General features: G+C 36.1%; 2 protein-coding genes and 1 pseudogene across 20 annotated transcripts; all 3 read left to right on the top strand.

Moving 5' to 3' along the window:
* The first annotated feature begins 3,917 nt into the window (after positions 1-3,917).
* Positions 3,918-8,186, top strand: LOC104732714 (polyadenylate-binding protein 2). 3 transcript variants are annotated; one of them, XM_010452294.3, is made up of 22 exons: positions 3,918-4,076; positions 4,174-4,247; positions 4,334-4,408; positions 4,525-4,569; positions 4,675-4,742; positions 4,827-4,947; positions 5,076-5,170; positions 5,290-5,313; positions 5,426-5,495; positions 5,618-5,667; positions 5,755-5,872; positions 6,010-6,096; positions 6,254-6,324; positions 6,405-6,522; positions 6,620-6,705; positions 6,818-6,841; positions 6,944-7,031; positions 7,185-7,246; positions 7,321-7,438; positions 7,552-7,655; positions 7,760-7,783; positions 7,905-8,186. In XM_010452294.3, the coding sequence occupies exons 1-22, from the start codon at positions 4,031-4,033 to the stop codon at positions 8,005-8,007; spliced, it is 1,671 nt and encodes a 556-aa protein (XP_010450596.3). In that variant the 5' UTR covers positions 3,918-4,030; the 3' UTR covers positions 8,008-8,186. The 3 variants fall into 3 exon arrangements, 2 of the variants coding, with proteins under 2 accessions (XP_010450596.3, XP_087334180.1); XR_015574260.1 differs by having other exon boundaries at positions 3,924-4,076; positions 7,154-7,246; XM_087478054.1 differs by lacking the exon at positions 7,905-8,186 and having other exon boundaries at positions 3,924-4,076; positions 7,760-7,787.
* Positions 8,187-10,140: 1,954 nt separating this feature from the next.
* On the top strand, positions 10,141-13,648 carry LOC104733923 (uridine/cytidine kinase UKL1, chloroplastic-like). Of its 17 annotated transcripts, none has more exons than XM_087476722.1 (12): positions 10,141-10,538; positions 10,752-10,843; positions 11,183-11,248; positions 11,602-11,656; positions 11,958-12,052; positions 12,134-12,217; positions 12,302-12,360; positions 12,541-12,601; positions 12,740-12,833; positions 12,905-12,977; positions 13,078-13,160; positions 13,268-13,648. In XM_087476722.1, the coding sequence occupies exons 6-12, from the start codon at positions 12,180-12,182 to the stop codon at positions 13,421-13,423; spliced, it is 564 nt and encodes a 187-aa protein (XP_087332848.1). In that variant the 5' UTR covers positions 10,141-10,538; positions 10,752-10,843; positions 11,183-11,248; positions 11,602-11,656; positions 11,958-12,052; positions 12,134-12,179; the 3' UTR covers positions 13,424-13,648. The 17 variants fall into 17 exon arrangements, with proteins under 17 accessions (XP_087332848.1, XP_087332846.1, XP_087332845.1 ...); XM_087476720.1 differs by having other exon boundaries at positions 11,940-12,052; XM_087476719.1 differs by having other exon boundaries at positions 11,577-11,656.
* A 10,342-nt stretch (positions 13,649-23,990) lies between these two features.
* Positions 23,991-25,519, top strand: LOC147933293 (uncharacterized; annotated as a pseudogene).
* The last annotated feature ends 360 nt before the right edge of the window (positions 25,520-25,879 follow it).

The raw sequence follows: 25,879 nt of genomic DNA, 5'->3' as shown, positions 1-25,879 counted from the left end.
AAGCACATAAAGGAGTACCACCCTTACATTCCTAACCCAATTATAATCAATTAGGAGAGTTACCCGCACGCTTGTGCGGGCAGGAACTGAATAGAAAAAAAAAATTAATTTAATTCTTTAATATGTTGAATCAAAATTTTATTATATTTTAAAAACCTGTTTAATTTTTTTAATTTTTATAGTAGTTCGTATGTTCAGATATAAATTATTTTTTTTGTAAGTTTCGTATTAAATATTTTTTTCATTTTTTAAAATAATAAAATGAATAGTTAATAAATTTTTTATAGTATTAATCTACATATGCAAAATATAAATTGAAAATTTAAAGTCTATTTTTAAAGTTTAATTGAAATTTTAAAATCCATTTATAAAGTTTAAGCCCAAATTGACCGTAACAAATTTTTGAATGAGCCAAATACAATTGTTACGGTCAATTTTAATTACTTTGATATAACAATTTGGGACAATATAATATGTAATTTTTTAAGACCACTAAAATAATATTTTAAGCAACCCATAAATATATTTTCGTTTAGACCATTGTATTTGGTACTACAAACATTCAAAATTATACTAAAGTTTGCATATACAAAAAGTTTATTAAGCCACCGTATCTTCATTTCTGAGTCCATTCTTTATGACTGAGTCTCCGAGCTCTCACTTTGATGCTCCATTACATGGTTTATGTAATAACGTCCAGCAAACTCAGACCTGTAAATATATTAAGTGTATAAAACAAAATTATTTTAACATCATACATAATCATATATAAAGTGTATAAAGTTATTTTTACATAATCAAATCTTACCAGTCCTTCAAACTGTGGTTTATAAAGATCTTCGAAGAGGCCAATGTGTTTTCGATACATGGTGCATCTATAAACATTTGCAGAGTGAATATATTAGTTACCTTATGATGATTATGTCAGAACTACTTTATGTTACATACCTTCATATTCTCCGACCTTCAATTATATCAGAACTATTTTATGTTACATACCTTCATATTCTCCGACCTTCACAAACCGCATTACACAAAACTCAGGTTCGAATTTGTATATGAGATGGCACCTGTTTGATTGCCATTTAGACATGAATTCAGAAGCGTAGTTATCTTTAACACGACACTTCACAGTTTCATTCCTACATGTTTATCAAATTAATAAAAAATCTTAACAGAGACAATCTTAAAACGTGACTGTCCTAAAGGTAGAGTAAACGTGACGATCTAAGGATCGACGATACGAGCCGTAGGTTGAATAGATCGGTCAGGTGGTCGGCAAGTCCGTCAGAAGTATCGGCCTGGTCGGAGGTAGATCGGTGATTCGATTATGGGGTCGGATCGTTCGATCGGACCTGGCTGTAATACCAAGACCGACGAGTCGACCGAGGTACCAAGGTATGACCGATAGGTCACGGACAGTATGTCCAGTATCAAGCTTTGGACACGAGTGGATCGAGAAGCCGACAGTGCAACCGATCGCCGTGAACCGAAGGGACTATAAGTCCCCATCCCTAATATGTGCAAAGCCTGTGGGGTTGATTGGTTGTATGGCTAAGCACCAAGGGATGGGTCAAGGTTAATAAGATATTCCGCTGCGTATAAAGGTCTACAAGCAAGGCCGCGAGCTAAAGCTAAGTGGACGAGTTAATGGATATTCGGCCGAGAATAGGGCCGAAGGGAAGCCGTGACCGCGGACGCTGAGACGTCCGGGTCGGGGTCTTTCAAGTTGGTATCAGAGCATGCGCGATCCTATGAGGACGTATGCGATTATGCTATGTGTTCGGATGAAATGAAATCTCTGATAAGATCGACAACATGCTTGGGAACGGGAATGTGTTCGCCAAGATGACCTCGTGAATCGAGCGATTGTTCAAAACGTCGAACACATAGCATATCGACCAAAAGGTCGGGAATTAGGACTGCGTCCGAGAAGAACCAAGGTCAGGAAACATCGACCAGAAGGTCAGGAATTATGACCGCATCCGGGAAGGACCACGGTCAGGAAACATCAACCAGAAGGTCGGGAAATTAAGACCGCGTCTGGGAAGGACCACGGTCAGGAAACATCGACCAGAAGGTCGGGAAACATCGACCAGAAGGTCGGGAAATTAAGACCGCGTCCGGGAAGGACCATAGTCAGGAAACATCAACCAGAAGGTCGGGAAACAGCGACCAAAAGGTCGAGAATTACTAGACCCACCGAATTCGAGGATGAATTCATTTTAAGGGGGGTAGACTTGTAACGCCCGCGTCCCACGATACTAAAGAGGGGCAATTTGTTTTAAGGGAATTGATAGCTAAATGAGCTTGAGTAGCTAAGCTACTAGCTCAACTAGCTGGAATATGAGCTTAACAAGCTCCACAAGCTCGATGAACAAGTTAAGTCAGCTGCAGACAGCTGTGGACAGCTCTCGGCCAGCTAGCGTCGGCTCGGCCAACTGCCAGTCAGCTTCCACTAGCTTGACCAGCTGCCAGGAAGCTCGACCAAGCTCGGCCAGCTGGACGGTAGTGGACAGTGTGCGGGTCAGCTGGGGAGCTCGTGGACGGTTATGAGACGCGCTGATGAACGGGTATGGACGAACAGTCATGACTGAAAGGGCACGACCGAACAGGCACGACCGGACAGGCGTGACTAAACAGGCATCATGACCGAACAGGCATGACCGAAGAGGCATGACCGAACCGACACAGACGATCGGTCATGGCCAAACAGGCACGGCCGGACAGGCACGGCCGAACGTACACGATCGAACGGTAGCGATCGAAGGGTCTCGTTGGACAGGTACCTTTTGGGACCTAGACTTTGGCCAGAACCCTATAAATAGAGGACGTTGCCTTCATTTCCAGACACGACCACCATCGTCCATCCATCGTCCATCAACGCCTAAGAAGAAAAGGGGGTGCGGCTCAGCGAGTACTACGGTACATCGTCCGAACTGATGCGCACGCTACCTCTCTATCGACGGTACGATGAGACGAGCGACGAATCGACAATTGGGTCGATCCGATCGAAGGATAAGCGGCGGTTCGGCCTGGAGTTGGACTGATCGCAGGATGATCGATGGTTCGATCATAGATTCGGACCGATCGAAAGGTCATCGACGATCTGCATCAATAGACGGATCGATCGAAGGTTGACTGGTGATTCAATCGCTAGTCAGATCGGGCGATCTAAGGATCGACGATACGAGCCGTAGGTTGAATAGATCGGTCGGGTGGTCGGCAAGTCCGTCAGAAGTATCGGCCTGGTCGGAGGGCGATCGGTGATTCGATTATCGGGTCGGATCGTTCGATCGGACCTGGCTCTAATACCAAGACCGACGAGTCGACCGAGGTACCAAGGTATGACCGATAGGTCAATGGACGGTATGTCCGGTATCAAGCTTCGGACACGAGTGGAACGAGAAGCCGACAGTGCAACCGATCGCCGTGAACCGAAGGGACTATAAGTCCCCATCCCTAATATGTGCAAAGCCTGTGGGGTTGGTTGGTTGTATGGCTAAGCACCAAGGGATGGGTCAAGGTTAATAAGATATTACGCTGCGTATAAAGGTCTACAAGCAAGGCCGCGAGCTAAAGCTAAGTGGACGAGTTAATGGATATTCGGCCGAGAATAGGGCCGAAGGGAAGCCGTGACCGCGGACGCTGAGAGGTCCGGATCAGGGTCTATCAACTATCCTAGTATATATATATATATGTTCGGGTTAGTTTGAGTTTGTTTTGGGTATAAGGTACTATCTAAATCCGATCAGATATCCTATATCTATCCGAACTCGAATCGAGCTGCCTATTTCTGATCGGGCTTGGGTTTGGATTTCGGATTATGTTTAATATGCGGAGGGTTTAAAGTGAACATCAATAAGCCTTTTTAGAAAGTAAAAACGAAACATCATCCAACCAATAAAAGCCCAGCCCAAACGAGAGTATTGTCTTATAAATATCTTCATTCGAGGTGTATTTCTAGGGTTAGTTACTGCTGCTCTCAACTCTTCCCGGAAAATAAACCGGCGCTGTCTTCACGTTCACTATGGCCAGTTCTAGCAAGGAATCAGCCGCCAAAGTTAATCTAGTTGGTTAGTTTTGTGTGGCCCTTAGCTCCTATCTAATGTTTTATACTTGGCTGAAGAGGTGGTTGTTGATTTTAAAATTCGTTCTGTTGCTGCTCTTAAGGTAAGCGAAACTCGGAAGATGATTTGGAGAACAAACCGATTCTGAAGAGACATAAGGAAACATCCGAGGAGAAGGTAACCTACGATGGTCTCTGATTACTCTTGTCGTTTGAGAACAATCTTGTTTACACTGTGTTCTAATGGCTGGCCACTCGTAACAGGAGACAACGGAAGGACTTGCTGATCCTAGTAGTCTCCTGCAGAAGTCTGATCAGGCTAATTTAATCCCAGTGAAGGTTTAAGTTTTGTAAATTTATAAAACTATTGTACACGTTTATGTAGACGTTCGTTCAATTGAGCATCTTGTTTTCTAATATCTCCAAAATAAAAAATAAAAAATGTGTTCTAATAGGAGACAGTGGACGGACTTGATGACACTCCCGAAGATTTTGTTGAGGTACCTCTTTTTATTATCATCATCTTTTGTTTAGTAACACAACTTATTCTGGGGATGAATCTACTTCTTGTGTTTTTATGCAATTTAAGCCCTTTTCTCATTCAGGGAGCTGCCTTGATGAAAAATACGCTCTTTATTGCCGGTCTGTCTCGCCATGCTAAAATACAAGATATGTAAGTAGCACTACCTTCAGTTTCCTACTTTCCTTGTCTGACCAAGCTTTTTGGTGACTGATATTTTACCCTCCACTATTACAGCATCGATTTCTTCAAAGATGTTGGACAAGTTGTTGATGTTCGACTGGCTGTAAAACCATACGATGGTAGGCGTGCTGGCTATGGCTATCTTGAGTTTGCTTCTCCTGGTGAAACAAAAAAGGTGATACTAGTTTTTTTTTTTAGTAATGATAGAAATCAAATTCATTTTAAAATTTTATGATGAAAAAATATACAACTAGTTATTTGAAAGTAGAATTGCTGATTAAAAATAAACCTTTTATACTGTAGGCGCTGGAAAAGAAGAACGGTGAATGTTTGCTCAATCGCAAGATAATTCTTGATGTGTCTAATAAGATAGCTTCTTCACTAGGCCCTCCACCCAAGTAAACTGATTTTTCCATGTTTTGGAATTATGTTTCTGTAGCACTGGTTGCAACTTGTTGTTTAGAGTTATTTTAATGCCATTACAGAAGACTTGACAGCTTTTATTTTTGTTAATTAGGTATTCCTTAGATCACAAGGTCTGGTAAGGGTCTTAAAACTATTTTTCCTCTCGTGTTTCTTATCAAGAGCACAATTATTCGGTGAAAGTTTTTGGTACACATGGAGTGATCCGTAGGGCTTCTCTTATATTCCAGGAACGAAGACTGCCTTCGACGACAAAGCCGTCTGGTAGAAGGAGATGAGACACCTCCCGATTTTGCTGAGGTACCTGTTCTTGTTATCTTCAAAACATTCCAGGCCCGCGTCCAATAAACACTACTTTTTTGTTGTTCTCAAGTCATTTTCTCCTTTTGAGTCATGCTAACCCACTTGGCTGTTAAATTCAGGAAGTACTCTTTGTTGCCAATCTCTCTCCCCAAACTAAAATATCAGATATGTAAGTAGTTGCACTAGCTTATATTTCCACTTTTCCTTCTCAGAACTAGTTTTCCGTGACTAAAATTTTCATCCTCCACAACTGCAGCAAAGATTTCTGCAATAATGATGGAGTAGTTGTTAGTGTTCGACTTATTGTAAACCAGGAGGGCAAGCATGTGGGTTATGGCTTTGTTGAGTTTCTTTCTGCTAACGAAGCAAAAAAGGTGAGACTAGTTTTGTAGTGATGATGAAAAAAGTATTGTAGTAATTTGGAAAGTGGTTTGTACAAGCTTATGGTGAAAAATATACACAAGTGGTTACTTGAAAGTATGATAGCTGACTAAATTTTATTATGCTGTAGGTGCTGGAAAAGAAGAATGGTGAATACTTGCACGACCAAAAGATTTTGTTGATGAAAGGACACGGCAAAACTCCCGTTTCTGCTGACGTACGTGTTCTTATTATCCTCAGGCTCAGAATAAATACTTGGCATTTTTAATAAGAGAACTTATTCTGGGGATGAACGAGGCAATTTTTTGTTGTTGAAGCAATTTAACTCATTTTCTCCTTAGAGTTGCGCTAACACACTTAGCTGTTAAATTCAGGCTGTTTCCGTAAGAACAACCAAGACGCTCTTTGTTGCCCATCTTACCCCCCAAACTATAATATCAGATATGTAAGAAGCACTTTAAATTTCCTCTTTTCGTTCTTGGAACAAGTTTTTCATGAGTAATATTGTATCTTCCATTTTTGAAGCATCAATTTCTTCCAAGATGTTGGACAAGTTGTTCATGTTCGACTTATTGCTAACAACAAGGGCAAGCATGTGGGCTGGGGCTTTGTTGAGTTTGCTTCTGCCAACGATGCAGAGAAGGTTATAGTAATGATGAAATGTATTTAATTAGTCATTTGAAAAGTAATGTATGAAAAATATACAAGTAGTTATTTGACTAAATCTTTTTATACTGTAGGCGCTGGAAAAGAAGAACGGTGAATATTTACAGGATGGGAAGATTTTTCTTGAAGCGGCTAAGATGGATCCATTTCCTCCACCCAAGTAAATTAATTTTCAATGTTATGGAAATTTGTTTATGTAACACTGGCTGTAACTTATCGCTAGAGTTTTGATACCATCACAGAAGGCTAACGCCATAATATTTGTTAATCAGGTATTGTATAGATCACAAGGTTTGGTAAGGACTTTAACTATTTGCATCTTGAGTTTGTTATCGAGAGCACATTGGGTGAGGCATTTGGTATACATGGAGAGATCACAAAGGTCCTTGGTAATCCAGGTTCGAAGACCACCTTCGACAAGAAAGCCTTCTGATAGAAGAAGATGGGGCAATGGAAGGACTTGCTGAAACTCCCGATATTGTTGAGGTAGTACTAGTTTTTATTATCATCAAAAAATGTCACGCTTAACGTTTAATAACAAAGCTGTTGCCTCAAAGTCGAAAATTAACTTTATCTGGGGATGAATCTACTTTTCGTTGTTATGCAAGCCTTGCTAACACACTTGGCTGCTGAATTCAGGAGGTAAGAAAAAAGACGCTCTTTGTTACCAATCTCCCTCCTGAAACTAAAATAATAACGATGTAAGTAGCACCTTTAGTTTCCTCTTTTGTTCGTGGGAATTTTTTTCATGACTGATATATTTCATGTTCTACAGCATCGAGTTCTTCAAAGATGTTGGAGAAATTGTTGGTGTTCGACTTATTGTAGACGACAGGGGTAAGCAAGTGGGCTGTGGCTTTGTTGAGTTTGCTTCTGCTAACGAAGCAGAGAAGGTGAGAGTGGCTTATAGTAATGATGAAAAGTATTTAAGTATTCATTTGGAAAGTAGTGTGGGAAAATCATATATCTGAAAGGTCGATTTTTGATTAAACCTTCTATACTGTAGGCGCTGGAACAGAAGAATGGTAAAAATTTGCGATATCGTGATTTTTTGTTTCGTAAGATTTTTCTGGACGTGGCTGAGAGAGCTTCATACCCAATTCGACCCAAGTAATTTGATTGTCCCATATGGAGTTTATGTTTCTCTAAGCTTGTTGCTAAAGTTTTGATGTCATAACAGAAGACTAACGTTGTTTTTTTTTTTTGTTAATTAGGTACAACCTTGCAGAGAAGCTTTGGTAAGGGACTTTTTAAATTACTACTATCTGTTTTTGAGTTTTGTTATTAAGGGCACACTGGGTAAAGTTTTTCGTATACATGGGGGAGATCACAAGGGATTTTGGTATATATATATTCCAGGTACGAAGACAACCTTCTACGAGAACCGAATCTGAAGCAACAGAAGGAAAAATCCGACGGCTTCTGCGGTAAGAAGACTACCTTCTCTCCGGACGAGGACTGATAGAAGATGAAGCTCTTTGGTGTTTTTTAACTTGTGATACGATGTTGATTGTTTGTATTTAAGTTTTATTTATTTTTTGGGTAAGATTGTCTGAAAGTTAGATTATATGGTTAAATTTTGAATGGTTTGGTGTTGAATCAGTCAGTATATGGCAAAGAGTCGTATACGATTTGAACTGATTTGGTTGACAAAACCATAATCCCCCGAGGGAGACACAAATTCACTGTTCTCATATTTTATTCTCAACGTGATTCAGTCAAGACCCCGCGAGTCCGTGACATAAGCTTGACACGATCGCCTTTGTAGATAGACAACATCCCTAAGCCTGGCTGGAAGAATTAATTAAACCTTTTAATCAACCTGGCATGATTCCGGCCAAAGCAGCACTGACGAAAAGTGGACTGAAATCTCTCACCCTTTAGTTCTCCCAGTTTCCCATCTCAGTTGCTTCAATACAGAGATTGGAGAAAGAATAATAAATGGCTAAAGAGCAATCAGCATTATCATCTCGTAAACAGAGTCGTGAAATTATCATAATAGAGCCTGTGAGCTTCCATTGTTTTGTTCCACTAGAACATTGCCAAAAATCAGATCATCACGTTCACCATCCACCTATCAACCCACCTGCCAAAAATCCAATTTCGCCATCAACAGAGATCATCACGTTCTTTTTTTTTTTCTCATCAATTCATCACGCTCTTATCAAAGTAGTGCAAGCAACGAATCCAATCCAATCCAATCCGATCGCTGAAATCTTCGGATCAACTCTACTCGAATAACTAGATTTTTCCCGCCTCCAAATCCAACAGCTCCCTTCTTCCACGAATGGTTCCGTTATCCTGAAGAAGACCACTCTTCGATAATCAGAACCTCAGCATTTTGTCTTGAGCTTTACCCTTGCGCCAGCCAAATCTTGGTTCCTCCTCACAGGCCGTGCGGGGAGCAACGGGAACGGCGTCGTTACAGCGTCTTACGAACTGAACCCAGGCCCAATAAGGTTTACATAATCTAGGCCCATTAAATTAGTTTTAGTAAGTGAGAATGAAAATTGTCCCACATCGACAAAATGGTTTTTATCTCTCGGGTATATATACCGCAGCGCATTACTACTAATCAAAATTGGCTGTGATGCACGGGCAAATCGATGGTTGCTCGTCGAACAATCCTCTGAGGTGGAAGAAATGGTGCGCATGGGTTGCGCAGCCTATGTGATCAGAGTTGCAAATCGTCTGAATGCCAATTGCTTTTTTATTTTTATTTTTTATTTTCTATAAATAAATTATTTTTATTTTTTATTTTCTTCCCTTATGATAAATAAAATAAGATGACACCTGCTACCAAGACATCATGAATTGAAATTTTTTTAATTTATATTATAAGTTTATAATAAAATAATTTATATAATTGTTTTTAAAAGTTTTTTTCGATGTAACATTATGCAATAAAATCATATATTAAATATATGACAGTTTCAAAAAAATATTTATTTTGTAAGTTTTATATTGTTAATTTTGTAATTTTATGTATGAGATATTGTTATGTTTGTTGTTTGTTTTTATTTGAATTTTTGAACATGTTTGGTAAAAATGTTTTAATATGACCTGAGCTAAGGTAAGATTCTATTTTTAAATGCATAATATGATCCCAGAAATTACGATTAAGTGTGATAAATTACCAAGATTTTATTCTTTTTTATGCCTAACAATATATATTATGTAACAATACATGAAATTCTAAAGATTTTATTTTAGAAATTGTGTAAATCATTGGAATATTCTCTTTCAAAGGATTCTTTGGGATATTTTTAAATGTATATTGATCAATTAATCTATAACCTATATTTAATCTATAAACTATTTTTGTAACAAACTTATAAAAGTTATATGGTCCTAAGAAAAAAAAAAGTTGTTTACTTCTGTTTTATTATATAGAAAATATGTATGGTATATTAAGTACAACTTTTGAGTTAAATTCTGATTTTTTTTTTTTATTATTATTTTCCCCAAAGTAAAATTTATTAAATTAGCTTAATATCTCTCCTAAGATGCTTATATTAAATTAACACACCATTTAATATAGTAAAATTTATTGCTGAAAACTGTAAATATAAAGTCCAAAAACATTATTGTAAATGAAAATATCAGTTTAGTCAGAGGGAGTGAGTGAAGAGAGGAGACGAAGGTTTTTTTGATATTTGCGTTGGACAGATTCGTTACTTGCCAGTGTCTTCACTACGGCACGAACGCTTTTGTTCTTCGCCGGAAACAAAAAAGAAAAAAAAGAAAATCATAAAATTCCAAACTCTGCAACCATCGATTCATCGGAGTTCAATGCCGGAGGATTCTTCTTCCATAGACTACGCGATGGAGAAGGCATCAGGGCCTCACTTCTCCGGTCTTCGTTTCAGATGGCCTTCACTCTTCTTCTTAACCCAATTCCACCGTCCTCTCTTCACTTTTCTCACCTCCGATCAGTTGTTTCTTCCTCTTCTTATCCTGCTTCCGACGCTCCCAAACAGCCCTTCATTATCGGTGATTTCTCAACCCTCGTTTCGTTCTCAACCCCCGTTGTTTAGGTTTTTATCGAACTCTCTTGATTTTGGGAGTTTCTGCTTTCGTTTTAAAATCTAGGGTTTTGATCCTTTGTCTATGGTAGCATTTTGTGCTTTCACAAGTTGTATAAATTCGCATAAATTTCAGTTCTTTTTGTTTTTGACGTCTTTGTTTGATTTTGCCATTTGAAAGGGGTTACTGGTGGTACGGCTTCTGTTAAAACTACGGTCTGTGATATGATAATTCAGCAACTTCATGACCATCGTGTTGTTCTAGTTAATCAGGTTTGATTCTTTACTTCAATCTTGTTCTCAATGTTCCACTTTCTTCTGTATTGTTTTGGCTGAGATTCACATAATTTACTTTCTTCCAATCTACGACTTTAAGACCCATCAACGTAGATCTGATACTTTTCGTCAGGTGCATATACTTTTGTTTCCAAGACCATTAATGTGGTTTATTGTCTAAAGCCGCGTCTCCCATTACTATGCCCCATTTTAATCATGCTTGTTAGCACCTCTTCGACTTTATTCCTGTGTTGCAGTTGCTGACAATCATTTATTTATCATATTAATATCTGTTGGAACCACCCTCTGTTGCTTCTGATGTTATACTTTTGGAAGGGATTCTATTCTTCCATGACTCACGAGTGCGGAATCTGATGAATATGAAGATATTTGTTGACACAGGTAATGACCAACTTTATCTTCAGTTAATCAGTTCAATCAACTGCTATGTCTTTTCGCTTCCCCGCATATATCCTGCGGTACTCATCGTCTTTCACTCTTTTGACATCCTTTTTACTTATTAGTTTTGTATACTGGGATATGATATTGTAATCAATGTTTTCCATCTCCTGTTCTGTAGCTGATGCCTTTATAGGTTCTTTCACTTTGACCATTTATATCATCCACTGAGTATAGAACAAATGCTTATAATTTTTTAAGCTATTGAATTAGTCAAATTGGAATCTATTTCACATTTTTATAGTCATCTTAAACTATTAAATGGTTTCAGATGCTGATGTAAGGCTTGCTCGCAGAATCAGGCGTGACATAGTCGAGAGGGGTAGGGATTTTAATTCTGTGCTTGAACAGGTTAGTCCTCGTTTCTATTTATACTGTAGGATTGGTCAGCATAAGTTCATCTACTTAGTTAAGTGTGGCTTTATTATATGTCTTTGAATACGGGACCTGGAAATTCTGCTCTGTTTAGCTACTCTGATTTCTCCTTCTTACTGTTGTTATTCTTATTAGAGAACTGTATATGTTCTTGTTCCATCCTTTGAGATGGTCCTCTGTAAAGATTTATTTGAATCTTCTGAGCTTCCCATGTGTTCAACTTTTTTCTGAGGATGTTTTGTAATCATACCTCGAGGAGGTGATAATCACGTTGCAGTCGATTTGATTACGCAACATATCCACACAAAACTTGGGCAGCATGATCTCTGCAAAATCTACCCAAATGTGTACGTCATCCAGTCAACATTTCAGGTATGTTCTCTCTTTCTTTGATACTTGATTTTGATGGTATGTGTTTGTATAAATGGTTTCACTCTAGGATCATGATTGCAGATAAGAGGCATGCATACACTTATTCGGGAGAAGGACATATCAAAGCATGATTTTGTATTCTATTCAGATCGACTCATTCGTCTGGTATTTCTCTGCCTTGTGTCTTCTCTTTCAACGTCACTTAGCTTTCAGGCTTCCTTTTGTTAACTAATATCGGTTTCATTTCAGGTCGGAGCATGGTCTTGGTCATTTGCCATTCACTGAGAAACAAGTAGTTACTCCAACAGGTAATGCATGACCTGTAGCAATACTGTATACACTTTGTTATATTACTAGGTTATCAGATGTCCATCTCCTTCAATGTGGTTCTACAAGTTTTTTTGTTTGTGCCTTTACCGATACCACACAGATTATTTAGAGTTAGCTCTCATTTAAGTTGTTTAAACTTCTGATCTTTTCCACACCAGGAGCTGTATATACCGGTGTTGATTTCTGCAAGAAACTTTGTGGGGTCTCAATTATTCGAAGGTGAGCCTTTGAAAGGTATTCTATTTAGTTAAGTTTGATAATGATAAGATGCTTATTCTTCCAACTGTTTTACATCATGGAAGGCATGACTCAGTAATATCTCTCCTAAGATTTTTCTGGTTTGTATGTTTTTCTTAGTGGTGAAAGCATGGAAAATGCATTACGCGCTTGTTGCAAAGGAATTAAAATAGGGAAAATTCTCATCCACCGTGATGGCGACAATGGAAAACAGGTCTGCTAATTAATACTCTGCTCTTTTTATTAACAAGAATATTTATAAGTTTCTCTTCTCGTTTAAATCAGCTTATCTATGAGAAGCTTCCTCACGACATCTCTGAACGCCATGTCCTGCTTCTAGACCCTGTCTTAGCCACAGGTACCACCAGTCTCTTTACATTGCACGCATTTATTCTAGTCTTATTGATGGATTTTTGTTTCTCTTAACCAGTCTCTTTTGTCATTGCTTGTTCTTAAAGGTAACTCTGCAAATCAAGCCATTGAATTACTCATACAGAAAGGAGTACCTGAATCTCACATTATATTCCTCAACCTTATCTCGGTGAGTGCAAAAGCTAAAGATCGATCTCTTTTTCTCTTTCTCCGTGAATATAGAAGCTAAAGATCTCTCTGTCTCTCATGATGGCTGATGGCCTTGCTTTTTGACAGGCGCCGGAGGGAATCCACTGTGTCTGCAAACGTTTTCCAGCATTGAAGATAGTTACCTCTGAAATAGACCAGGGTCTGAACCAAGAGTTCCGAGTTATACCGGGCTTAGGCGAGTTTGGCGATCTTTACTTCGGCACCGACGAGGAAGATCAGTAGTCACCACTCAACACTGACCGCTTCGAGCAAAAAAACAGACGCATTGGTTGCTGGTCCTATTTTAGCTTAAATTTATGACTAGAGAGACACTAGAGGAACTTGTATGTCTCGTCTCAAAAGAACCTACACAAGCTTGTGTTATTAGTTATTTTTGAAAGAGAGATTAAGGGGGGTGTATTGAAACAATGATTTTGGAGAATTCTATGGGATTTAGGAAATTTGGAATTTTGATAGATTTTAGGGAAGTTGATATGATTTATGGTAAAATTCTTTCAAATCCCACCTAAAACCATAAGATTTGGATTTCTGTATTTTTAACTAAACAAATCCTCTCAAATCCTCTAGAATCCCAAAAACTTATTAATATCCAAATCCACAAACTGTTTTGAATAACAGTGGATTTTAAAGTAGATTTTTAAATCATCAGTTCAATAACAGTGGATTTCATGAGACTTTTTAAAATCCATCGAATAGACGTGGTGGCGTACAAACTAGAGTTACCATCAAAGCTCTTTCATAAGGTTTTCCATATATCACAACTACGGAAATGCCTAAGTGAAGAGGATTGGGCGAGGATGTGCCACCTGAATTGTGAGAAAACCTAACAGTGGAAGCAACAACAAGAGAAACCTTTGTCGAAGTCAGCAAGATCATCCCATAAAACCTTGAGCTTACCAAAATAGTCTTCAACAGAGTCACCTCCTTGTTTGCATGTCACGTTGTCAGCATGAAGTTGATGGATTCTGGTATCGTCACTAACAAAAAACCGGCGTTGAAGACCAGCCCACATAGTCTTCGCGTTGTCCACCAGAGAAATGGAGGGGCGAAGCTTAGGTTCGACGCTACTGTAGATCCACCCAATAATCATGGCGTTGACCATGTCCCACTTTTCGGCTTCATCTTCATCAGAGGACGGTCGTTTGAGAGATCCATTAATGAAGCCAAGCTTCTGTTTGGTACGAAGCGAGTTCATCATTAACTTGGACCAGCGTTCATAGTTGGATCCATTAAGCAGAATCAGGGTTTGAACTTGTCCAGTATGGTCAGATGGATGCAAGAAGTAAGGGGAGACAAGAGCAGCAGTTGATGTAGCAGTAGTGGTAACCCCACCAGCAACACTACTCTCCGATTCACTCATGTTTTCAAGAGAAAAGAAAACGAGTAAAGAGAAGAAAAAAACGCTTTGGAGAAAGAGAGAAGAGAAAAATTTAGGCTCAGATCGATATTGGCTCTGATACCATGTTACTTTATGAAGTTTCAGTTATTATTCACGATGAGCCAAAGTCTAGTATTTATACAGAGCTAGAATTGAGAATCTAGGGATAGAGACATATCTCTAGTTTATACATACATATCAACATTGAAGATACTATTGGTAAGATCTAATCTATTCTAATTTTATTACTAATACTCCCCCTCAAGGTGGTGCATGAAGGTCTCAAATGCCCAGCTTGCCAAGAAGATATTATAGTTGAGGACGACCCAATGCCTTCTTGAGGAAGTCAACCACCTGATTAGTTGTCGAGATCTTTTCTGTTGAAATAATGCGTGCCTGAACACCGTCACGAACAAAGTGACAGTCGTTTTCGACATGCTTTGTGCGTTCGTGGAAGTCGGCATTCCGAGAGATGTGAATGGTCGCTTGATTATCACAATACAGAGGAATAGGTCGCGACTGAGTGATCCCAAGAGAAGTGAGAAGCTTTCTTGTCCAAAGTATTTCTTGATACGTCCATGCCATTGACCGATACTCTGCCTCAGCGGAAGAACGTGAGACTGTATCTTGCTTCTTTGTCTTCCAGGAGACCAGCGAATCTTCGAGCATGATGACGTAACCAGACAACGAGCGTCGAGTAAGCGGACAAGTAGAATAATCCGAATCACAATAAGCAGAAACAGAGAGATCAGAATCTGAACTGAGGAAAAGACCTTGATCCGGAGAGCCTTTAGAGCAGCGTCTCAATGTTTTTGACGAGGTTCTTTGAGAAATTGCGCAAGGAGATGAACACAAAAACTCAACTCAGGACGCGTCACAAACAAGTAAACAAGACGACCAATCAATCGTATATACGCCTGAGGATCAGAGTAGAAGTCACCGTCAAGTCGCGCAAGGTTATGATGTTGGTCCATCAGAGAGATGTCTGGTTTACAACCAAGAAGTCCACATTCAGTGATAATATCCATTGCATAGTTACGTTGGGACAAATAGATGTCGGCGTTGCTTCGAGATACATCAATACCCTAGAAGTATTTTAATGGCCCCAAGTCCTTCATGTGAAAACATTGACTAAGATAGGATTTGAATTCGGCGATAAGAGCAGTGTCATCACCACCTATAATAAGGTCATCGACATAGAACAAAACAAAAACAGTGGAGGCACCCTTGAAAAGAGTAAACATAGAGTAATCTGAGTAATTTTGTTCAAAACCAAATCGTAGAAGCGCTTGAGATAACTTTCCAAACCAACATCTCAGAGCCTGCTTAAGGCTCAAAACCGAATATATTCTAATCTTATCACTAATACTTTACCATAAGGATTTTGTCTTTGAGTGATGTTGTTTCTAAATTTATATTTTATGTATCTAAGGCGGGTATGTGTGTTGTTAAATGTAATTTTACTATAGAATAAGAAGAAATTGGTTATTTTGTGTTTGATTCTTAAGAGGTAGAATATATTATAAGACTTGGGAATTGGCCAAATTTACTACAGTTTTTTTTTTTTACTGTCACAATGCCAGAGAAAAAGAAAATTCAATCGTGTGTGGTGGCTACTCCAAATTTTTAGTCACATGATATTGATCACCATGGTTTGTACTTTCCTTTTTGACTACTCAATATATGATCTGATATGACAGTGAAAATGTAATTATTCATATCGCTAAAAGATAATCCGCGCAGTGCGCAGGTATTCATCTAGTCTAATATAATAAAGTAGGCTTACACCCCCTAATGAAGCTCTATCTATCTGCCACGTAGCACCTCTGAATCTTTTGGGGTTTTTTTTTGTTTATCTCATGTTTAAGTTAATTATTAATAGGTTCTAAATGGTTAATGAGCCACAAAAATATCTCGACTTCCCAAAGCAAAACCGACGATATCTCACAGTTCCCTCTTCTCCTCTTTCTCGCCTCTCTCTCTCTCTTCCCCACCCCTCCCCTCTTATTTATTCAATTACCGGTAGAAACCCTAATTAATCTCACCTCCGTTTTCATGGTGTTTCGTTGATCAACAACGGAGATCTTAAATCAATATTTCGTTTGTAAAAAGGTTATGTTAACATCGTTAAAAATCGTAACAATGATATGTGGGTAATTGAGAAATACACTCTTCTATTTTTGATTATTATAATCTAATTTAAAAATATATAAGTTATTTTCATATTTAATTTGTTTTTGAAATGTGTCATATGTAAAAAGATTATGTTAACATCGTTAAAAAACGTAACAATGATATGTGGGTAATTGAGAAATACACTCTTCTATTTTTGATTATTATAATCTAATTTAAAAATATATAAGTTATTTTCATATTTAATTTGTTTGTGAAATTTGACATATTGTCATGTAATTTTCTTATAAATTTATTTTGTGGTCTCTTTTTAATATTTTCTTACCTAAATATATAATGAATATTATATAATATTTTTAATTTCAGTTACTCTCTCCTTACTGGTCCATTTAGTGTCTTAAACATATAATATTTATTTTTAATTAAACCTAAAATACAACATATTTAATCATATACATTAATGCATACTTTAAATATACACTTTAGTACTAAATTGTAACATAAATTACATAAATTGTGAATTGACTGTTTGTTTTCTCCATTCACTTTCAGTTAAGTACCATATCAATTATAATTATACTCCTCTAATTTAATTTTTGAGAAATGTAACTTCCATCACTTCTTATCCTATAAATAATCATACTCACATCCTTCTCCATCATATCTCAAATCCTAAATATTTTCTTTGCTTTTTTGTTTTTAATGTCTTGTAAGAGTTTAATAATATATTTTACATTTTTCTCCATTTTATTTCTTCTTGCTTTTATGTACTTCTTTCTTTACTTTAGATGTTAGATTATTTCTTACACATTCATATATATATTTATTTGATTCTTAAAAATATGTAATGTTCTAACTTCTAAGGAAAGAAAATTTTGTAATATAATTATGAAATACCAAATCAAATTTTCTTAACTCTCTCTTACCTCTAACAAAAGTGTAATACATTTTTTAAGAATACTCATCATTATATTTAGTTTCTGATTAAACATATAATTACATAAAAATCATTAAGCTATTTTTTATTTTATTCAAATATGTACTTCAAAAGAATTTATCTATAAAAAAAACAATATAATATTCTATTTTCTATCTAGCTTTTACTACAAAGATGAAACAATTATAACTAAATCAAGTAATATAAATTAAAATGAGGGCAATTTAAAAAAGAGACTTAAAAGTAAAATTAATCTTTGGAAATTGTACTTTAAAGTTTTGCTTGCACTTCATATGATTTTATAGAGAATAATTTTGTTTCTCGCATTTAATATTTTAGTTTATGTGTTAGCTTATATGAACAACTTAAATTAATATTGAATATCATAGTTAATTTTCATTTTATCATTTTTTTAACCTCCCGCGGCATGCGCAGGATATAACCTAGTTATTAAATAAAATAAAATTTATCGAATACTTAGCACCAACTTAACCCAAATTATCTATGTCTAATCCGCTATACTATCATGAGGCATATATACGTAAAAATTAGTGATTTGTGTTGGAAATCGTAGTGAAATAGTATGTATATCATATGGATAGCCATTAATTTCCAATATGTATAAATGGTCTAAAAGTTTTTAAAAAATTGGTTTTCCCAAGTCGAACCTTAACTGTATTTGTATATCTCTCCTCAAACATACATATCTCATCACTTATTGATATCACAATTCATAAACTTTTTTGTTCGCAACAAGTTATTAGCATAAAATCCTAGCATTACAGTTTTCGTGTTGTATAGTTACGAAGAATATAGTAGCTATGCATTAATATTTGTAACAAAATCTGAGTTGCTACAAAATTGTTTCGAAATTGTGTTTGCGCCTATAGGTTAGTTGCTAAATACCGGTTGTGAGAAGTTGTAGCAATTAAGCTACAAATTTGCTACAAACGACCTTGTGTCCATTTGCTTCAAGTTTGTCTCAGAAAAAGTGTAACAGATTGTTACGAGTTTCCCACACACCAAGTTGTCGTTAATAGCTACGAATACTACAACTTTGATGTGACAAATTTGCTACCATTTATCATTAATAATACTGTGTCAATTTGTGTCAAATTTGTTTCAAAATTTTTGTAACAATTTGTTATTAATACCCACAAACTTCCGGTTGCTAATTTGCTACGCAGAGCTACGGTTTTCTTGTAACGTATTGGCTACAATCTAGGGACGTTTGTTATTGTAACAAATAGCCACAACTTGATACAATGTTTTTGTCGCAAATTAACTTGTAAAAAACTTTTATTTACTCACAAATTCTCGTCGCAAATACAAACAGAGTATATTATGTTTGGTAACAGAATACAGACGTGATTCTCGTTGCAAATAGAACTTTATGTTATGGACATGATACATGTTTTTTTGGTAACAGAATATTTTCACAAACACAGTGTATTATGTTTTTGGTAACATACCATATTCCCAAACAGAGTATATTCAGAAACAGAGATAATTGTTTGTTGTATAGACCATAAAAACCAATTATATAGATCATAGAACAGAGGGAGTTTCAAAAGTAGAACACAATTAACAGAGTTTCATAAACAGAGTTTCAAAAGTAGAACACAATCAGGGTGGATCATACATTCCCACCTCCAAAAAACAAGCATTCATAAACAGAGTTTCAAAAGGAGAACAGAAGGAGAGATAACATATGAAAAACTTGATAAGCAAAAGAGATAGAGGCTAACATCACCATTCACTTCACCAACTTGCACCAGCATTGTCCTCATCAACATTGTCATCTTCTTGGTTTGCCTCGTTAGGAACTTGGTTAGGATCTGAAACTATGGGAGTACCTTCAGCATCTTCCTCTGGTGGATTACCAGGTTCAGCATCATGATTATTGTTGAAGCGAGATGGGCCAGCTCCGGTGCTTTGTGTGGGATGAGCAGAAGAAAAGTTGATGGTCGCTCCTTCAGGCAAGTACTTCTTCATGTGCTCAACCACAGCAGCCAGTTGCTGTTGCAAGGTGAAGAGTTGACGTTCAAGTGAAATTCTGGCTATTGCACCAACAGAGCTTTCCCCACGCTCAAGAGTAGAAAACTGTTCTCCACGACCAAATATCCTCCCATTATGAGATGGTACATACTGAAAAAAAAACACAAGTTAGAAAACACTTTCATAAACTTCAAAGATAGAACATTGTTAGAAGAGAACAACAAACCAATCAATACAATAAAAACACAATACGTTTCTCCTTAGTGCTTACACATCAGCATTTTGGTGGAATATGAAGCTGACACATCAGCTTATTTGTTTACGAATGAAAACATTTCATTAATACAGCTCATATCTCTCAGCCAATAATAATTATTTTTTTTGTTCCAAATCAGTTTTTCCAAATTTTTAGAAACTAACACATCATTTAAATTGTGTAACCAATTAAATTATATAAAATAATAAACATCATCAATAATTTTCAATAACAAATGTTTAAATTTATAGCCTAAATTTAAACTAAATTAATAAATCATTTACAACTTTCAAAAATATAATAATATCAAACAAGTATATTAATTATTGTATGTCTATCAATATTTTCAAAAATAAAGGTTAAAATTATAGCTTAAATTTAAAATAAATTAATAAATCATTTACAACTTTAGAAAAATATACTAATGTTAACCAAGTATAATAATAAAAGCAATCAATTCATATTAGTAAAATATAAATATAATACAAAGAAAATAATAATATAATACAAATAGAATATAAATTAAGAATAACCACGAATAACACAAAACCAAACTAAAGTAAAACTAAGTATGTGTATATTGACTTACATGGAATTATTATCAAACAAAACATAACAAAACAATTAGATTCTTAAAAAAGAACAAAAAGAAGGAAATAAATAACTTCTCTAAGAACAAAAAAAAACTATATAAAAATTATGTGATTAAATTTGTATAAACTACAAAATAATACACCATGAAATCAAGCTACACTAATATATCTCCTACAACAAGTAAATAAAATAAAGTTTGAGATTAGTGTTGATAGTGATTTTATATATAAGAACACCAACTAATGATAAATTGAACAATATATAAGTTCCAAAATTGAAGGTTTTATATTATAGTTTAAAATCAGTGACTTAAAAATTACTTTGACAATTAACCTAATCGGTCTGCTAATAATATGAGAAATTGTTAGTAATACAGATACCATTTTCAAAATTACCATTTTTTGGTCAGTTTCATTTTTGTCCTTTTTCGCATAATTACAATGTGTTAAATTGATTTGTATATATTTTTTTTTAGGCTTGAATTCTCTGTTTTACCTTAAGATATAGTTTTAAAGGGTAGGATTTAATATTTGGAGTTTAGAGTTTAGAATTTAGTCATTTTGTATATTGAAAAAGTATATTATTAAAAATGGACAACAAGAGTTATTTTTGCAAAAGGGTAATAAAAAATGGTTTTTTTGTAAAGGTCCCTAATAATATTAAATAATACACAAACGAGACTGAAGTAAAAATATGTCTATGTACTTTTACAAATAATAACTTTTATAACAATAAAAATACTATATAACAATTATGTTGTTAAATTTGTATAAAATACAAAAACAAACACCACAAATTCAAACTACACTAATATATCTCTCACCAAAGGTAAAGAAAAGAAAAAAGAACATACATTAGGATTAGTTAGGCTATTTATATAATTAAGTCTACTCGATTTAAAAGTAAACATTTATAAATCATACTAAATTTGAGATTTCTTTATTTTTTTATTTTATTAGTGCATTTTTATATTTTACTATTGGATAAACCATATTTTTACAATTAATCCAATTCCAAAAAAAAAAAATTAATAATTCGATATATCTGAAAGTAGTTACAAAGTATCCCGCGGCGTAGCGCGGGTTTAACCTAGTGACATTTAAAACAGTTGGTAACTTAACATAACTTTTGGTCCCTGAGAATAACTTGATAACATTCCTAACCAAGCTCTTCTTATGTATGAACGTAAATACTAACGAAGCTAACAAAGCTAAAGAGAAAATGAGTTTGAGTCAAATACTAACAAGCTAAACAAGCTAAAGAGAAAACGAAAGAACAGCAATATAATAATAACAGTTTGAGACAAATACGTTTAGTATACTAACGAAGCTATTTTATTTTTCAAAAATGAGATTGAACAATTACACCCTATTTTAATCAATTAAAGGAACAAATCTTTGCTACTACATGTTTTCTACAAACTTTTTTTAACTACTGTGTCTAACAAGGTAATTATGTTTTATATGTTTGTAGTATAAGAATCTAGCTAGTTGAAACTGTTAGGGAATAGGCAATTTAACGTTTAAAACAATGAGGATTGAGTAAGAACTGAAACTGTTACCTTCAAGTACAATTCATCTTTATCAAGCTGTGTGATCTCTGAGCCATTATTGGGACTGCAGATGGAAGCTTGAGAGATGGCTTCCGTTTGTCTTTGAAGTTCTTCGTCAATTGACTGTGCCCGTCCATCCACATAAGTCTCGTCACGTCTTCGATGAGTCTCCCTCAATACACGCAACATGGAAGGCTCAATGCCTTCTCTTTGTCTCTACAAACAAACAAAACATAATAGTGTTGAAACAAGGATAACTTAAAAGACTTATACTGAACGTAAAGTGAATCACATGAGAAACAGAGTAAACTTACGATTAGGTCGCTGACTTGGTTAAAAGATCTAGCACCTGCTGTATGAGCATGTGGCCCATATCCATCCCTAGCTGACATTCTATTTTCTGAAGCTATCTTGCTTCTCTTCTTAGCCTCATCTAAGTTCCAATACTCCAACATAACCTCCCAGATCCCTCCACTTATCCATTCTGGCTTGTTACCAGAAATCTTTGCTTTAGAGATCATGTCTCTAAGACGAGCAGCCACAACATGATACCAAAGTCGGTAAACCTCTGCACCATCAATAGGATCCCAGTAAAATGCTTGCTGCAAATGAGAGAACTAAATCTGTTAGTAGTCAGTCAAATTTATGATTTCAAGCATCCCATAGAAGGTGTGAAACGGATCAGAACTTACAATAAAATCTCCCCACCACTGGATGAGAGCATCACCGGGAACAGAACTTATGTTGTACCAAGGACCATCAAAGTGTCTTCGGATTGAAGCAACTATTGCTAGGCGTGGAGGGTTATCATAACCAATCCTGAGAACACAAAAACGTTGAAGAACACAAGTTTCTTAATAATATGTGGGTTCATATCCTCTTCGTTCTCTAGCGATGTCTTTATATAACACCATGAAGCAAATAAATTATTAGCTAAATCTACCACTAAGAAACGTACGTGGAGAGGTGGGTGATACAATCCCACCAATATAGGAGAAATAAATAACAAAGCAATAACGAAACAGAGTATCTATTTTATATCTTTAACCTACTTGACATCGGTTCACTTCGGTTATGCGCTTATAAAGAGAAAGAATGTGAATTCAAAAACTTAAATAGTTTCTGAAGTCACTTCACATACTCACCACATAGCTCCATTTTGTCTCTCAGGATGAAGAACAGGCATGAGTCTACGGGATTCTTGAGCAAGGAGAGCGTCAATTGTATTTTGGCCTAGGTTATTTCCTTTTCCACGCCCATGACCCATTCCTAGTCCTGGTGGTAGTCTCCCTCTTCCACGATTAACACCAACACCTCCAAGTCCACGTCCTCCACGTCCATCACCACCTCCACCTCCACGGCCGTCACCACCTCCACCTCCACCTCCACAGCCATCACCACCTCCAACTCCACGACCATCACCACGGCCACCACCATGGCCACCTTCACCACCACGGCCACCTCCACCACCAGACCCACCACACCAGCAGCACCGAATGAACCTTGAGAACCGTTGGGATACATCTTCCACGCCCCAAACCATCAAACAAAAAAAAAAACATATTAGTTCACAAGGAAACCCTAAAATAAACATCCATGTTTAGCACTGTACCAGTAATGGTCCAAATAAATGTTATGAAACAACAAAAGCTTTCATAATCCATATAAATGTAAAAACTACAGAGATGATCAGATCTATGAACTTCATGCATCTAAGCTACCCTAAAGATGTAAAAAGAAAAAAACAAGTGCTTATATGGAAAATTGGGTTTTCAAAACCCTACCTCAAAGATGGAAGAAGGACAAAGAAGAGAAAACTACGTACTGAGAAAGAAAGATGGAAGAAGGACAAGGAAGAGAAAACTACTGAGAAGCGACCATATGAAGAGTCGCCGGAGAAGAGTTGAGAGAATATAGAAGGAGATATAAAAAGTAATGTGGATGTCTACCTATGACTCCGACGAAACACAAGATGGAACAGATAATGAAACAAATGATATTCATGAGGAACTTCGTCAGAATACTTCAAATACTCTGCATACACAAGGGCGTGAGCAAGGAAAATGGGTGGTTAATGTGATAGGTACAATATCACAGTCTTAACTTCTAAATATAATAGTCATTATCAAATTTACATCCATGTTTTTTTCTTGCAGGTTCAGATGGAATTGTAACTCAGGAACACCTTACTGCACAAAATTTTTGGGCAATGGAGAATCGTAAAGTCATCCTTGAGTTTGGTCCCCATAATCAACCTGAAGGAGGAAGTGGAGGTTTATTTGGTACTTGGCTTGGTATGTTAAGTACTGATGTCAAAAAATTTCCTATAAATTATGTGGATTGGAGAAAGGTTCCAATATGGCGAAAGGATGAGGCTTGGGAGAATATTCAGGTATAATAATGGTCAAATTTTCTAGAATGTACAACTATCAACATGACTTTTAACTATATATCTCTATTCAAACTTATATGCAGTCTAAGTTTTTTTTGGATCCTTCTAATGAAAAGATCAAAAAGTTTGTGCTGAAAAGTTTAAGTCAAAAGTGCAAAAGTCATAAAACTCGTCTGTGGGAAATTTGTCGCCATAACACTCCAGAGGAAGCTATAGAGCTTCGACCAAATTCTATTCCAAAAGAGCAATGACAAGATTTTGTGAAATTGCAGTTTGATGAAAAAGCTAAGGTAAGATACCACTCATCTTACTGTGTTGTAATATAATGTTATGAGTTTCTTAAGTTTTTTACATCTTCATCGAGTTTCAGAAGTTGAGAGCTCAAAATGTGAAGAGTAGGAGCCATTACAAGACTCCACATACTTTAGGGGAAAAAGTATTGCTCGGAAGGCTAAAGAAATTGTAAGTGCTCTTTGTACTTTATTATTTCATTTGTTTCTTATTTGATTTTTCTTGTATAAATGTCTAGACTCTCAAGACGGGTAAACGTCCCAGCCGTGGAGAGATGTTTGTGTGTACACGCTAAAAAGCTAATGGAAGTTTTGTTAATGAACAAGCTAGAGAACTATCGGTGAGTTTTCTTATTAAATTACTATAATCTTATCTTCTCTTCTTATTTATGCTTTCCTTTTACTGAATCTTCATTGAGTAGTTAGCTAAGTTTTCTGGTAATTTGTTTTACTTTCAGGAGCAACTAGAAGAGAAGATAACTCAAAACGATGGAAACACATCTCGGAACAGCACTACCTCAAATTCAATTGATGAATTCGCTCAAGTATTTGGGAGTGAACAGCCTGGTCGTGTTCGTTGTGTTGGACTTGGTCCCACTCCGTCAACATTTTTTCAGATTCGCACCACAACAACATCCAATGATGGAACATAAGTAATTGGCTTGAGGATCAGAGTTCGTGATTTAGAAGCTAAGTTGGTGAAGATGAGTGAATTGGAAGATGGAGTGGATAGGTTGAATGAAGTTATCTACCAACTTGCTAGCACTAACAATTGCACTTGCAGGTAAATTGCACCTATATATAATACTCTCTCTTTTATGTGCTTTGCAATACTCAAATTTGACATTAATAGAATTTTTTCTTATGTTTGCTTTACTCAGGGACTATGGTTTCAGTAGAACGGGTGCTTCAAAGTAGTTTTGTTATTCTGTTTAAGCTTTATTAGTCTTTTTAAGTTTTTTTTGCTTCGCTAAAACAATGAACAATTATGTAATGCCACATGATTTTTGTTATTCTGTTTATGCCTCATGATTTTCTTATTTTGTTTTAATTATTACTGTTATCTTTTACAGTAAAATTATTCTAAAATGTTACAATATGTTAAAAATCACATATCTATTTTAGTGTACTGAAGTTAACATCATTAT

Source organism: Camelina sativa, chromosome 12 (genome assembly GCF_030686135.1).
Source record: "Camelina sativa cultivar CO46 ecotype springtype chromosome 12, ASM3068613v1".
In the NCBI taxonomy this organism is placed as follows: domain Eukaryota; kingdom Viridiplantae; phylum Streptophyta; class Magnoliopsida; order Brassicales; family Brassicaceae; genus Camelina; species Camelina sativa.
The sequence above is the reverse complement of the archived record's forward strand: the minus strand, read 5'-3'. Positions and strand labels throughout refer to the sequence as shown.

Bases quoted from the DNA above. Each gene is read 5' to 3' on its own strand.
- LOC104732714 (XM_010452294.3), top strand. From the start codon at position 4,031: ATGGCCAGTTCTAGCAAGGAATCAGCCGCCAAAGTTAATCTAGTTG. The intron at 4,077-4,173 runs GTTAGTTTTGTG...GCTGCTCTTAAG, and splicing joins CGCCAAAGTTAATCTAGTTG to GTAAGCGAAACTCGGAAGAT. The intron at 4,248-4,333 runs GTAACCTACGAT...CACTCGTAACAG, and splicing joins AGGAAACATCCGAGGAGAAG to GAGACAACGGAAGGACTTGC.
- LOC104733923 (XM_087476727.1), top strand. From the start codon at position 12,143: ATGCATACACTTATTCGGGAGAAGGACATATCAAAGCATGATTTTGTA. The intron at 12,235-12,301 runs GTCTTCTCTTTC...GTTTCATTTCAG, and splicing joins CTGGTATTTCTCTGCCTTGT to GTCGGAGCATGGTCTTGGTC. The intron at 13,161-13,267 runs GTGAGTGCAAAA...GCTTTTTGACAG, and splicing joins TATTCCTCAACCTTATCTCG to GCGCCGGAGGGAATCCACTG.